The sequence below is a fragment of the Sapajus apella genome, unplaced genomic scaffold, assembly GCF_009761245.1.
Source record: "Sapajus apella isolate SASKATOON/1434 unplaced genomic scaffold, GSC_monkey_1.0 scaffold51, whole genome shotgun sequence".
NCBI lineage: Eukaryota > Metazoa > Chordata > Mammalia > Primates > Cebidae > Sapajus > Sapajus apella.
Window position 1 is genome coordinate 14,730,738 of NW_022436991.1, and position 14,585 is coordinate 14,745,322.

General features: G+C 53.3%; 1 protein-coding gene across 2 annotated transcripts in view; it reads right to left on the bottom strand.

The window, feature by feature from the left end:
• Positions 1 to 13,900, bottom strand: part of ATP2A1 (ATPase sarcoplasmic/endoplasmic reticulum Ca2+ transporting 1) — a 24,821-nt gene extending 10,921 nt beyond the window's left edge. For both annotated transcript variants that reach the window (XM_032243057.1, XM_032243056.1), the window contains exons 1-9: positions 12,992 to 13,900; positions 12,648 to 12,665; positions 12,187 to 12,269; positions 10,760 to 10,864; positions 9,184 to 9,322; positions 7,094 to 7,174; positions 4,427 to 4,512; positions 3,978 to 4,275; positions 2,995 to 3,161 (exon numbers count right to left, since the gene is read on the bottom strand). In XM_032243057.1, coding sequence (XP_032098948.1) covers positions 2,995 to 3,161; positions 3,978 to 4,275; positions 4,427 to 4,512; positions 7,094 to 7,174; positions 9,184 to 9,322; positions 10,760 to 10,864; positions 12,187 to 12,269; positions 12,648 to 12,665; positions 12,992 to 13,109 — 1,095 coding nt within the window. In that variant the 5' untranslated portion in view covers positions 13,110 to 13,900. The remainder of the gene's footprint in view (positions 1 to 2,994; positions 3,162 to 3,977; positions 4,276 to 4,426; positions 4,513 to 7,093; positions 7,175 to 9,183; positions 9,323 to 10,759; positions 10,865 to 12,186; positions 12,270 to 12,647; positions 12,666 to 12,991) is intronic.
• Between the last annotated feature and the right edge of the window lie 685 nt (positions 13,901 to 14,585).

Here is a 14,585-nt window from a genome sequence, read left to right on the forward strand (position 1 = left end):
AATCCCAGCGACTCAGGAGGCTGGGGCAGGAGAATTGCCTGAACCCGGGAGGCGGAGGTTGTGGTGAGCCGAGATCGCGCCATTGCACTCCAGCCTGGGTAACAAGAGCGAAACTCCGTCTCAAAAAATAAATAAATAAATAAATAAATAAATAAATAAATAAAAATTAGCCGGGTGTGGTGGCGTGTGCCTGTAATTCCAGCTCCTTAGGAGGCTGAGGCAAGAGAATCGCTTGAACCCAGGAGGCAGAGGTTGCAGTGAGCTGAGATTGCACCATTGCACTCCAGTCTGGTGACAAGAGCGAAACTCCATCTCAGAAAAAATAAAAAATAAAAAATAAAACAACTTGGGAACTTCTGGGTAAAACAAAGCAGAATCCATCTTCTTTACACAGGCAGCCTCCTCTGAGACTTTCAAATGCCAGCAGGCATGGGTCTCTCCCCGGAGCCAAGGTTACAGCCATTCTCACCCTGATCTGACACATAGCCCTTGCTTCTTAGAACAGCAATTTCCAGTTCATGGGTGTACTCTTCCACAGAACTCTGTGTAGGGCAGGGGTTATTGCCCTGAGCTCAGTGGAAGACTCCTCGAGGAGTCCTAAACTGAGACAGCCAAAAAAAAAATGACAGCTTTTTTTTTCTCAAGCTGACATTTGGCATTTCCTTCCAGTTATGCATGTTGTCAACAGACCACATTAGTATTAGCAAAACCTGTGACCGTCACCAATTTAATCACAGATACTTTCCTCCTATCACATTACCGCTGTTGTAGATCTCTCAAAATAGCATAATTTATGCACACCACTGTTTCAACATTATGATAGTGCTTAGACCCACTCTGAGAACTCCCTATTTAATGCCTTAATAAAGAAGCATGCAGGTAGCCAAATTATAAAATTGTTTTAAAAATATTTTGATAGAGCTATATTTCACAATCATTGGTTTCCTCTGTAACCCTATGTATTTTTCCTATGTGTTTTTATGTTTTTTACTTTTTAATTTTTTTTTTTTTGAGATAGAGTTTCACTCTTGTCACGCAGGCTGCGGTGCAAATGGCACAATCTCAGCTCACTGCAACCTCCACCTCCTGGGTTCAAGCGATTCTCCTGCCTCTCAGCCTCCTGAGTGGCTGGAATTACAGGTGCCTGCCACCATGCTCAGCTAATTTTTGTATTTTTAGTAGAGTCAGTGTTTCACCATGTTGTACAGGCTGGTCTCAAACTCCTGACCTCAGGTGATCCACCTGCCTTGGCCTCCCAAAATACTGGGATTACCAGCGTGAACCACTGTGCCCAGCCTCCTATGTATTTTTGAAACAGAATCCTGTCCAGGCGAGGTGGCTCACTCCTGTAATCCCAGCACTTTGAAAGGCTGAGGCGGGCAGATCACTCGAGGTCGGGAGTTCAAGACCAGGCTGGCCAACATGGCGAAACTCTGTCTCTACTAAAAATACAAAATTCATCTGGGTGTGGTGGCACGAGCCTGTAATCCCAGCAAATCAGGAGGCTGAGGCAGGAGAATCTCTCAAACCCAGGAGGCAGAGGTTGCAGTGAGCTGAGATCATGCCACACTGCACTCTAGCCTGGGCAACAGAGTGAGACTCCATCTCAGAAAACAAATCCAAAAACCCCCCAGAATCCTGTTTTGTTTATTTATTTTTTTAATTTTCTATTTTATTTTTATAAAGATGGGGTCTCACTGTGTTGCCCAGGCTGCCCTTAAACTCCTAGGCTCAAGCAATCCTCCCACCTTGGCCTCCCAAAGAGATTACCGGCGTGAGCCACCATGCCCGGCCTGTTGTTTTATTTTATTATTGTATTTTATTTGAAACAGAGTCTCACTGTGTTGCCTCAGCTGGAGTGCAATGGCATAATCTCAGCTCACTGCAACCTCTGCCTCCCGGGTTCAAGCGATTCTCCTGCCTCAGCCTCCTGAGTAGCTGGGATCACAGGTGAGCACCACCATGCCCAGCTAATTTAATTTTTTTTAGTAGAGACGTGGTTTCACCATGTTGACCAGACTGGTCTTGAACTCCTGACCTCGTGATCTGCCCACCTCAGCCTCCCAAAGTGCTGGAATCACAGGCGTAAGCCACTGCACCCATCCTGTATTAAATACACATTTGAAATACTATCCTGAGAAGAGGCCTAACTGCAAAGGGGTGTGAGGCACAGAAAATATTAAGAGCCCTGTTTTAGGAAAAGCTGTTCATGGTCAGTGTTGGCAGGCTGGCCGGGCCCCATCATAAGTGACCATTCTGGAGGCTGTCCACTCCACAGGCAGGAGCTCTGCGGCCACAGAGACTTGGGTTTGAAATTCTCTTGGGGCAAGTCATTGAATCTCTTAGAGCCTTTTTCCTCCTCTGAAAAAGGAAGTTAGGTCAGGCGCTGTGGCTCACACCTATAATCCCAGCACTTTGGGAAGCCAAGGTTGCGGGCATATCATCTGAGGCCAGGAGTTCAAGACCAGCTTGGCCAACATGGCAACACCCCATCTCTACTAAAAATGCAAAAAATTAGCCTGGTGTGGTGGCGGGTGCCTGTAGTCCCAGCTACTAGGGAGGCTGAGGCAGGTGAATCGTTTGAACCTGGGAGGCAGAGGTTGCAGTGAGGCAAGATCACACCACTGCACTCCAGCCTGGGCGACAGAGTGAGACTCTCTCTCAAAATAATAATAATAATAATAATTTTATTTTTAATTTTAAAAAATGAAGTTAATGAGACCATCCCCTGAATGGGCTATTGTGGGATGAGAGACAAGGTGTGGCAGTGCCTGGTGCACGGACTGTGGCCATAGTGAGCTGTCTGGCTGGGGCACAAGGGTCCTCTCTGATCCCCTTCATAGCAGACAGGATGGCGTTCTACTGCCCTTTGAGCATTTTGCAGGCCCACATGAGAAGCCACCAGTGATGAAGGGAGAACGCTATCTTTGGAGGGCCCATTTCACCCCCACAGGCAGTCTTCTGACCGAGCGTGCTGCCCACACTGCTCCTGACCTTGCAGACAGACATCTGGTTGGTGGTGAGGGTGCCTGTCTTGTCAGAACAGATGACAGAGGTGCAGCCCAGGGTCTCTACAGAGGGCAAGCTCCTCACAATGGCGTTCTTCTTTGCCATCCGGCGGGTACCCAAGGCCAGGCAGGTGGTGATAACTGCAGGAAGACCTGTGGGGAGAAAAGGAGGGCATGAGGGAACCCACAAGGGGAGGGAGAATGTGGTGTGTGGTCCACTAAATAATAGCCCCCAGCTGGGCATGCTGGTGCACATCTGTAATCCTAGCACTTTGGGAGGCTGAGGTGGGAGGATTGCTTGAGGCCAAGAATTTGAGACCAATCTGGGCAACACAGCGAGACTCCTTCTCTATGAAAATATTTAAAAATTAGCCGGGCATGGTGGCAATTGCCTGTGGTACCAGCTACCCAGGAGGCTGGGACAAGAGGATTGTGTGAATCCAGGAGTTTGAGATTACACTGAGTTACAACTGTGCTACATGCTCTAGCCTGGGCAACAAGAGTGAGACTCTGTCTCTATTAAACAAACAAACAAAAATGGCCCCTAAAGATACCAGGTCCTAATCCCTGGAGCCTATAAATACTACCTTACTTGGAAAAGGGGTCTTTGGGCCAGGCGTGGTGGCTCACGTCTGTAATCCCAGCACTTTGGGAGGCTGAGGTGGGTGGATCGTGTGAGCCCAGGAGTTTGAGACCAGCCTGGCTAACATGGTGAAACCCCGTCTCTACTAAAAACACAAAAATCAGCCGGCATGTGGTGTAATCTCAGCTACTTAGGAGGCTGAGACAGGAGAACCATTTAAACCCAGGAGGCAGAGGTTGCATTGACCCCAGATCATACCACTGCCTGGGTGACAGACACTCAATCTCAAAAAAAAAAAAAAAAAAAAAAAAAGAAAGAAAGGAAAAGAGAAGGGTTCTTTGTGGATGGGATTAGCAAATGGGAGTAGAAAAGAAAGACTTGCATACCTTCAGGGATGGCGGCCACAGCCAAGGCCACGGCAATCTTAAAGTAGTAGATGGCCCCGCGGAACCAGGAGCCCCCATGGACGGGGTCGTTGAAGTGGCCAATGTTGATGAGCCAGACGGCCACACAGATGAGGGAGATGACCTTGGAGAGCTGCTCCCCAAACTCATCCAGCTTCTGCTGCAGGGGGGTCTTGTCCTGTTCTGTGGCAGCCATTTGGTCTCGGATCTTTCCAATTTCAGTGCTCACGCCAGTGGTGGCCACAATGCCCAAGGCCTTGCCGGCTGCAATGTTGGTGCCCTGGGAAGGGAAAGAGGAGGCAGGGAATCAGGCAAGAGGTGACCCTCATGCCGCATCCCCCCACGCCATCTCTTCTCATGCCACCATGTCTCTCCCCAACCCAGCCACCTAGCTTGACTGAGCATGTGACAGCTGGTACCAGATTGCTCACCGAGAAAAGCATGTTCTTCTTGTCCTGGTTGACAGCTCGGGGGTCAGGAACGGGATCCGTGTGCTTGATGACAGACACAGACTCCCCTGTGGAGAAGGGCCAAGCAGTTTTTGGATGACATCATGTCCTCCTCCCTGGCTTCCCAATCCTAACTCCCTCCCTGCTCCTCAGGATAGCTCCTGGTAAGGACCAAGGAGCCATCCCGGGGGATGTCTGGACTCTGGAAGAAGCCACTGGAGAGACAGCTAGGAAGTCCATTGCTTTTTTTTTTTTTTTTTTTAAATTTTTGTCTTTTTTTTTTTTGTTTCTTTTTTTTTTTTTTTTTTTTTTGAGACAGTTTCACTCTTGTCACCGGGCTGGAGTATAGTGTCACCATCTCAGCTCACTGCAACCTCCACCTCCTGGGTTCAGGCAATTCTCCTGCCTCAGCCTCCCAAGTAGCAAGTACCGGGGATTATAGGCATGTCCCACCACACCTAATTATTTTTGTATTTTTAGTAGAGAAGAAGTCTCACCATGTTGGCCAGGCTGGCCTCAAACTCCTGACCTCAATTAATCTGCCCATTTCGGCCTCCCAAAGTGCTGGAATTACAAGCATGAGCCACCATGCCCGGCCAGAAGGCTGCTGCTCTTAAAAAGACCTTGACCTGAGCCCCAGCATGACCACTGACAAGCTTTGTGACTTTGATTACCTAACTTCCATGTGCTTCTCTGTAAAATGGGGACAAGGACATGTAAACTGCAGAACAATGTCTTGGGCGAAAATGAAATAAGCAGATGTATTTGAAACCACATTTTCAACTTCAAGCATGTTTCTGGGAGGAAGGGGATCCACCATTAGGACCCACCCCTAGAAACCATGGGGAATATTTTCTGTGTCTTCTTCGTCGCTCCCTGCCAGTGCAGAAACAGAAGCAGCTATGGTGGTTTTACAGAGACAGGGTCTTGCTCTATTGCCCAAGCTGGAATGCAGTGGTGTGATCACAGCTCACTGCAACTTTAAACTCTTGGGCTCAAATGATCCTCCCACCTCAGCCTCACAAACCGCTGGGACTACAAGTATGCACCACAATGCCCAGCTAATTTTTTAAAAAATTTTATGGAGATGGGCTCCTGCTCTGTTGTCCATGCTGACTGCTTTGGTAATCATAGCTTACTGTGGCCTCAAACTTCTGGGCTCAAGCAATCCTCCCACCTCAGCCTTCCAAATAGCTGGGGCTACAGGTATACACCACCACACCCAGCTAATTAAAAAAAATTTTTTTTAATTAGACATGGGGTCTCACTGTGTTGCCCAGGCTGGTCTCAAACTCCTGATCTCAAGTGATTCTCCTGCCTCAGCCTCCCAAAGCACTGGCATTACAGGTATAAGCCACCACACCTGGCCTAACAGCCACAGTTTTCAGTGTATCTGAACCCTCCATGTTGTCCTAGAATTTCATGGCTCCTCCCTGGAGAACTTTTAAAGATGATGAAGGAGAAAGGACAGTTCTCGTGGTGTGTGTGGCCCTATGTCCATGTGGAAGGGTTGGGCTGGCAGCGATCTGGAGAGTGGGAAACAGCATCCAGCCTTCCCTCACTACCCCTCCCATTTCAGGCTTAGGACAGAATAAAAACATCAAGCAGTGCTGCTGCTGCCATGGCTACTACTAGCAATGGCTACTACTAGCAAGCCAGGGGGAGGGCCCAGTGCTCGTTTTTTTGTTTGTTTTTTGTTTTTTGTTTTTTTGGAGGGGGTGTTTGAAACAGAGTCTTGCTCTTATTGCCCAGGCTGGAGTGCAATGATGTGATCTTGGTTCACTGCAGCCTCCACCTCCTGGGTTCAAGTGGTTCTCCTGCCTCAGCCTCCTGAGTCGCTGGGACTACAGGTGCCTGCCACCATGACTGACTAATTTTTGTATTTTTTGGTAGAGACATAGTTTCACCATGTTGGCCAGGCTGGTCTCGAACTCCTGACCTCAGGTGATCTGCCCACCTCAGCCTCCCAAAGTGCTTGGATTACAGGCATGAGCAACCGCGCCTGGCCTTTTGTTTTTATTCTGCTAGAGACAGGGTCACCCAGCAGGGAGTGCAGTGCTGTTTTCAAAGCTCACTGCAGCCTTGAACTCCTGGACCTAGGCAATTCTCCCACCACAGTATCCCAAGGGCCACACACACCTTGACGTAGTTAGGACTCAACAATACTCATGCCCAGCTAGTTTTTAAAATTTTTTTTTTTTTTTTTTTTTTTTTTTTGAGACGGAGTTTCGCTCTTGCTACCCAGGCTGGAGTGCAATGGCGCGATCTCGGCTCACCGCAACCTCCGTCTCCTGGGTTCAGGCAATTCTCCTGCCTCAGCCTCCTGAGTCGCTGGGATTACAGGCACACGCCACCATGCCCAGCTAATTTTTTTTTTGTATTTTTAGTAGAGACGGGGTTTCACCATGTTGACCAGGATGGTCTTGATCTCTTGACCTTGTGATCCACCCGCCTCAGCCTCCCAAAGTGCTGGGATTACAGGCTTGAGCCACCGCGCCCGGCCCTAGTTTTTAAAATTTTTTTGTAAAGACAGGTCCTTGCTATGTTGCTCAGACAGTGAGGGTTCCCTATCTTTCCACTCACCACCCCTTGTTGCCTCTTCCTTCCCACATCCCACCCCCATGCATCCTCCCACCCAGGCCAGCAGACCTGTCAGGATGGACTGGTCAACCCGCAGGGTGGTAGATTTGATGGCAAGAATTCGGATGTCTGCAGGGACTTTGTCCCCCACTGTAGAGAGAGTAGGGAAGAGGGAGGTCACTTAGGCAGGCAATTTTTTTCCTTCCTAAGAAAAACCCAATCTGTGTCTGACTCATTCTCCTCATCCATCCTTCATGTCTCAGGGAGGCCTCCAGGGTTGAGGACCCACCCTGGGCTTGCATCAGGCCCTCAGCACGAGCTCCTGAAGCTTGCAAGCACGCATCATGACACACATCCCTTCTGCCCCCGTGTCCATAGTGAGACTCCAACTCGCTATGTTGCTCAGGCTGGTCTTGAACTCCCACATCTCTTCCCACTTGCTGTGACCCCTGAGAAGGGATAGGCAGGTGTACTGCTCAGCACATAGTATGTGCTGAATAAATGCCCACTGAATGACTGGAGGGGAAATTAGGAACAGTCCTGCTGTAAGACAAGAAGCTAGAATTGGGACTGGGAGACAGGAATGAGAAAGGCGAGGAGGAAAAGTAAGGAAAGAACTCAGTAAAAATGGTGCGTTAGAGGGAAGGGGTGATGGGGTGAGAGAATGAAGTGGACAACCACAGAAGGCAGGGAGAAGCAGGGGAAAATACAAAAATTGAGAAAATCGAGGCCAACCAAGATGAATAGTTGAGGGTGAGGAGGGAGAGAAGTGAGTGCGTGGAAGGTGTGAGTGGGCAGGACACAACGCAGTGAGGGGTACAGGATGGTTATGGAGGGGACCACATATCAGGAACCTGACAGCCTGGCCTGAGCATCTCAGGGAGGTGGGGAGCCGTGGAGAGTGGGCTGGGATACGGACAGGCCAGGGTGGGATGGGGCTGAGAGAAGGGGGTGTGGGCAGGAAACAGGTGTGGAGGAGCTGGTGAGCAGCACAGGCTGGAGAGTGAATGGGGGGAGGTAAGGCCAGGGAGAGCACAGGTGGGTGGGTGGGCACAGGGAAACCACCTTTGGGGAGGCAGCTGGAGAGGTGGACGCCCAGCCAGACTCGGAGACCTCAGGAGGAGACTAGGAACCTCCCAGAGCCACTGCTTAATTCCACCCTAGTCCCATAGACGGTACTGGGGACAGCGTCCAATCGCTTTCCTTTCCCTCTGTTTCTAAGGCCCCCTCCTGTGCTAGAGGAAATGGAGCAAGGAGGGAGGAGGGAGAAGGGAGGAGGTCGGGATAGAGACAGGCGGGACACCCTGTCACCCAAGCCCGAGTGATATTTATAGACATTCATGGCGCTGACTCCACGCTGTCACGGCAGCAAGGCTGCCCTGTAGTGGGGTGCCGGGGTCTTCAGCCTGCCATTGATCCCCCTCCCCAGGCTCCCTGGGGTGGTGACTCGGGTGTCTGGGTGTCCCTTACAGGGAAGGAGGCCTTGGAGGAGCCATTCCCCCTGCCAGGGGCCTGGAGCTTCAGGAAGGCCTGCTCAGGGCAAATATAAAAACCGCTGAAGGGGGCAGAATCCCAGTAATCTTAGCCACCCGGCCCCCACCCCTCCCTGGCCAGGCATTAAGTGTCCCTCACCACGGGCGGGGCCCTCCTTGAGCTCCCTCCTCCCCAGTCCCGTGCTCCGTGCTGGGCCTGAGTTTCCCTTACATGGTTGGGGGCTTGAGCCTTCAGCCTCCCTCCTCCCTTCTGCCCTCACTCCTTCCCCTTTGAGAGGCCTCAAGGGCACAGAGAGGTCAAGACTGAAAGCTGACCAAGCTTGGGGGTGGGTGGAAGGAGGGGGAAGCCAGGCCCCGGGAGGGGGTGGAGACGGGGCCATTGGCAGGGACCGGGTTCCACCTGTTGCCTGCAAGTGCGGGGTGAGAGGATGGGGAGCAGGGGGTCTGCCTGCAGCCTCAGGGACAGGACTGACTGTTCCTGCTGAGACTCTATTAGGGAGGGGGGGACCCTGGCCGGAGTGGCCTGGGATGACCTTCTGAGGAGTCGGAAGAAGCAGGCTCCGCCATCGTCCTGGACACTGAGATCCAGGCCTGACCAGCCCCCAGTGTCTCCTGGGCCTCGGCCCCAAGGCCTCCCATCCTGGACCAGCCGTCCCTGTCACTCACCAGCCACCTCCACGATGTCCCCGGGGACGATGTCCCGAGCCTTGATCCTTTGCACTGACTTTCGGTCAGCCCTGTAGACCTTCCCCATCTCAGGCTCATACTCCTTCAGGGCCTCAATGGCGTTCTCTGCATTCCGCTCCTGAGGAGACGGTGGAGGAGGCAGGGTTATGCACAGCAGGCAGGGTTATGGAACTGTGGCTCCTGGCACAGGGAAGGCAACAAAATCCCACACAGGGGGCAGGAGTGCATGTGTGTTGAGGAAACTGTCACCTACAGCTGAAAACAGGTGAGAGGGTTTTGGGGAGAGAAAAAGGAAGAATCAAAGAAAATCAGGCCAGCCTTGGTGACTCTCGCCTGTGATCCCAGCACTCTGGGAGGCTGAGGCAGGCAGATCACTTGAGGTCAGGAGTTCAAGACCAGCCTGGACAACATGGTAAAACCCCATCTCTACCAAGAAAACACACACACACACACACACACACACACACACACACACACACACAGGCCAGACACAGTGGCTCACACCTGTAATCCCAGCTACTTGGGAGGCTAAAGCAGGAGAATCACTAGGAGGTGGGGGTTGCAGTGAGCTGAGATTGTGCCACTGTACTCCAGCCTGGGCAACAAAATGAGATCCTGTCTCAAAATGAAAAAAGTAAATAAATCAATCAAAGAAAATCAGAGGCTGCCCTGCAGATGCTGTCCTGGACCTGCCAGCACCATAGACACAGTGGCCTTGCTATGCCTAATACGTCGGGGCAAAGAGAAAGTGGTTATTTCTCTTTTTTTGTTTTTTTTTTGAGACAGGGTCTCACTTTGTGGCCCAGGCTGGAGTGCAATGGTGTGATATTGGCTCACTGCAACCTCTGCCTCCCAGGTTCAAATGATTCTCGTGCCTCAGCCTCCTGAGTAACTGGGATTATAGGCACCTGCCACCATGCCTGGCTAATTTTTTTTTCCTTATTTTTAGTAAAGAAAGGTTTTAGCATGTTGGCCAGGCTGGTCTTGAACTCCTGACCTCAAGTGATCCACCTGCCTTGTCTCCCAAAGTGCGAAAGTGGCTATTTCAATCCTCAGTGTTCAGAAACCAGCGAGCACTAAAAAGTGGCTTATAGTCTGACATTTCTTAGAACCAAAGCAAGGTAGCATTTGGGTTTTCATTTTGGAAATGACCTTAAGAAAAAAAAAACAGAAAGCAGGGGACAGGACATGTAGAGGGTGGTCAGGTCAGAAGAAGAAGGAAATCAAGCTAGCATCTATTGAATTCCTACTGTGTACCAGCCACACACATCATCTTGGTCGATTTCACATGGGATTGCTAGCCCCATTTTATGGATGAGGAAACAGGCTGAGAGGGAGGAAGGAACTTGCTGAGGGTCACACAGCCAGGAAGTGACAGTGGGTCACAGTCTCCCACCTATTCCCCAAACTCCATCCCATTCCAGACCGGGCGGGCGATAGGACCAGAGGAGAAGGCAAGTACAGGGGAGGTGACGGTGGAAGAGGAGACTGGAGGGAGGGTTGGCCTCACCTTCAGTGTTGGGACATGAAGGGGTGAGGAAGGGTCAAAGCTAACCTGCCAAACCCCCACGATGGCATTGGCAATGAGGATCAAGAGGATGACAAAGGGTTCAACAAAGGCAGTGATGGTCTCTTCACCTTCCTCAAACCAGGCCAGCACCTGGGGAGCGGGGAAAGGAGAATGACAGGTAATGAATGACAGGTAATGCCCCAAAAGGGGCAGAGAAAGGAAGTGGGCCACTGCAGAGGGGAGAACTGTGTCGGAGCCAGTAGGAGGGCCGGGTACCATGGGGGCGCTGTCGCCCCGCATCCGAGGGTCTGCCCACCCCTCACAGATCCTGCCACAGCCTTACTCAGCCGGATGGGCGGGCACAGACTTGCCACTTGGAGGATTAGCTGGGAATGCTTTCAGGTTTCCCTGACCAAGCTGCTGGCTTAGAAGCGAAGCTCAGGCCAACTCCCCCCACAGCCACATCCATCCCACAGGAGCCAAAACCCGAGAGGAAAAACCCTGTGGTCCTCGCAGGCGGTCTGGCTCCCCGCAGCCCTCCCCCTCGGCCAAGGCAGGGAAGCTCCGGTTTCACGAGGGAGCCGGAGCGGGAATAGGGTTACAGGGCATCCTGCGCGTGCCCCGCCCCAGCTGTTGCCACCGCCAGGCAGCAGGCAAATGTCAAGGAGCAAATCTGAGAAGGGAGAGGAGAGGCCCTGCCAGCTTGTACTTAACGCGGCGGGGCCTGCGTTCAGGAGACGAAGGCACAGGGAGGCTTTTGTTGCCTCCAGAGTCCTCAGCAAGACTCAGATGCTGAGGAAGAACTCGCGACAGGCAGATGGACTGCGGGATGGGAGGCGGCCCCCAGAGCGGGAGAGGAGGCAGGGCCCTGGGCTTGCCCCGCGGCCGTGGGGGCACCTGGGAAGCGCAAGGAAGGGCTAGGGGCAGGCCGGGCGGGTGAGGCGAGGGATGCCCTCCCTGACCGGGCGCCGGGTTTCTTGGAGTCATCCTCGCGCTGCCGCCCTTTCCCGCCAGTAAGAGCGAGTCCTCCCCTTGACCAATCAGCGTCGGGCGGCCGGGGAGGGCGGGGCAGGGGCGCCGGCAGGCGCGGGGATTGGCGGAGCGGCTGCCCGCCCGGGGCATGCCGGTAGTGGTAGTGGCCCCCGAGCTGCAGCCGGCATCGCAGCGGGCCCGGGAGCCCAGCGCTCGGGGGGGTAACCCGAGCCCTCCAAGCTCTTGAAGCCGCGAGGGTGGCTTAGCTTCGGTGTTTTGGCTGAGAACACCCTTAAAGCTTAAAATAAAACCTGCCTGTGGGGTGCGGGGGAGGAGAGAGAAGGACGCGAATCACACACGCCGCCGCCCCCCAGCCTGCCTTGTATGTACAATGGGATGCTCGGGGCTCGGACCCGAGGACCCAGTTACCGCGAGCTCCGCAGTCACCCGATCCCCGCCTCGTACCCCAAGCTAACCCCCAGAGACCCTCCTACACTTACGAAAGAAATGCAGGCGGCCAGGAGGAGGATCCGCACCAGGAGGTCTTCAAACTGCTCTACCACCAGCTCCCACAGGGACTTCCCTGGGGGAGGAGGCAAGGGGAGGGCCCCGGGTTAAGGTCTAGGGGATGAAGGTCTGGGATAGAGCGCCCTGGACTCTGGCCGGCAGTAGGGAGCCTCTAGGGTGGTGTGCAGACAGCTTGGTGCCCAGAGAAGGGCTGAGAAGCTCGCCTGGAGTCCAGAAACAGACTGCAAAGTGGGAGGGCAATTCAAGGCCTGGATGCTTCGAGGAGAGAGTGCCTGGATACTTCTGCCCCGGGCAGGACTCTAACCTTTGGGGAGGGAGATTTGCCTTTTGGGAAAGGATATTTGCCCAAGGAATCTAAAGAAAAGGCAGGGAGGAGGGAGTGGGACAGAGGGGAGGGAAGAGTCATGAGAATTCAGGGATTCCAGCAACTTACCTTCCTCAGCAGGCAGCTCTACCCAGGAAAAAGAAGAAAAGGACAGATTCATTTGAGGTTCAGCCTCATGTTCCCCCCACCCAAGACTTTGTGGCTAAGGTAAGAGAATCAGGCCACCTTGAGGTTCATCAAGGTCATCCCATTAAAACCTCCCAAAACTCTGGATCTTGGGACTCTTGTTTTTTTCAGTATCCTTTTCCCCCTGCGAGCATTGGACAACGGCCCAGCTCTTCCTTAAGATACCCTGGAGGGAGAAACGCATGCATGCATGTGCATGCGTGTGGGTGTGTTTTGGGGGTGCAGGAGGGTATTAATTACCAGCCTCTCTTCCAAGGGACACTTACCATTGGGGCCGTATTTCTCCAGATGCCGCTTAACTTGGTCCGGGGTGAGGCCCGTGGTCTCACTCACCCCAAAATAGGCCAAACATTCCTCTGTGGTTTTAGCGTGAGCGGCCTCCATTGCGCTCCCTTCCTGGGGGCTGGGGCCGGTGTGTTCCTTCCAGGGGGTTCTCACTTGTGGGGGGTCTTCCTCAGTGTGTCCACCTGCCTGTCTGCCTGGGTTTTTTACTCTCCTGCCCCCCCCAGGTTTTTCTTCCCTCCACGAAGCTCTGACCCCCGTCCCACTTGAGCAGCCGGCCACCCCCCAGCCCCCAGCTGGTCCTTATGAGGGAGCGGTGGGGGGCTGGGCTCCCCCCTCCTCCAGATCAGGGATTGGCTGGCTGAGACTCCAGCAGGAGGGGTCAGAAGAGAGAGATATTTCTGCTGACAGAGGGGGAACAGTGGGGCTGCAGCCTGAGATGTCACTCATGAGGGAAGCAAAGGTGGCCCCAGCCCCAGGGAAGTGGGGTAGGGAAGAGACTTCACTTTGTCATCTGCTACTGACTCCACCCCTCCCATTGCCTCGACTTCCCCAGTAGCATTGAATTTCCCATTCTAAACTCATCCTCCGAGTTCTTCCCTGAGCCCTCTTCCATCCCCATCCCCGGCCTCACCTGTCCCTTTCCCCACACCCCTTTTCCTGCCTCATCTGCCCAGAGCCTGTTTCCACTGCCACAGTCTTCCTCCCCACCCAGTTTGCTGAAGGAGTGGCAGAAATACCCCAAGCTTTTGGGGGACTGATGAAGGGAGAACATCTTTTGGGGGGCCAGAGGAAGTGGTTCTAGAGGGACAAGGGGAAGTGAAGAGGGGAGAGGATCAAGGGGACAGGGCCGAAGATGGTAACCCTACCCTAGGGAGGGGTTGTCACAGCCATCAACAAGGGATTTAGTGTCCAGGCCCTGGTGAGCAAAGCCAGCACTGCCTGTCTCTCCCCGAAACCGCCCCCCCCCTTCCCCATCACTCTAACTCAGCCTCTGGAAACACAGCCCTTAGGGCCCCCCCCATCCTGGACAGGGAATCCCCACCCCCCTCCAAGAAAATGGGACACCAAGGCAGCCAAGTAACCCAAGAGGCTACAGAATGTGCTGATGGCAGAGGGGGAGAGGAACTGTCTCAGGATGGGGGCAGGGGTCACCCCAAGTCGTGCAGTGAGGGTCACCTCATCCTACACTGTGCTCTCTTTAACCCATGGGGTTTCCGTGGCTAGCCCTGGAGGCCTGCAGTCTGTGCTGCACTCTGCCCTGCTGCATCTGTCCATGAAGGGAACAGAATCAGGCCCATGCTAGGTGCCCAGAAGCTAGGCAGGTCCCACGGAAAGGCATCGGGACCTGGGAAAGCCAGACCAAGCAGGGGCTCCAGACCAAAGGAATAGGGAGGGATGGACTTCTGGGGACAGGTCTGGGGGAAATGAGGACAGATTAGAGCTGGAGGGAGAGGGAGCAGAGACTCAGGGCCACCAGGGTCAGAAGGAAGTCTGAGGAGCCCTAGCGAAGAGGGACAGCAGGGAGCCAGGTGGGCGGGGACCCCGGCACTGGGTGCAAAGCCACAAGTTGTTGCT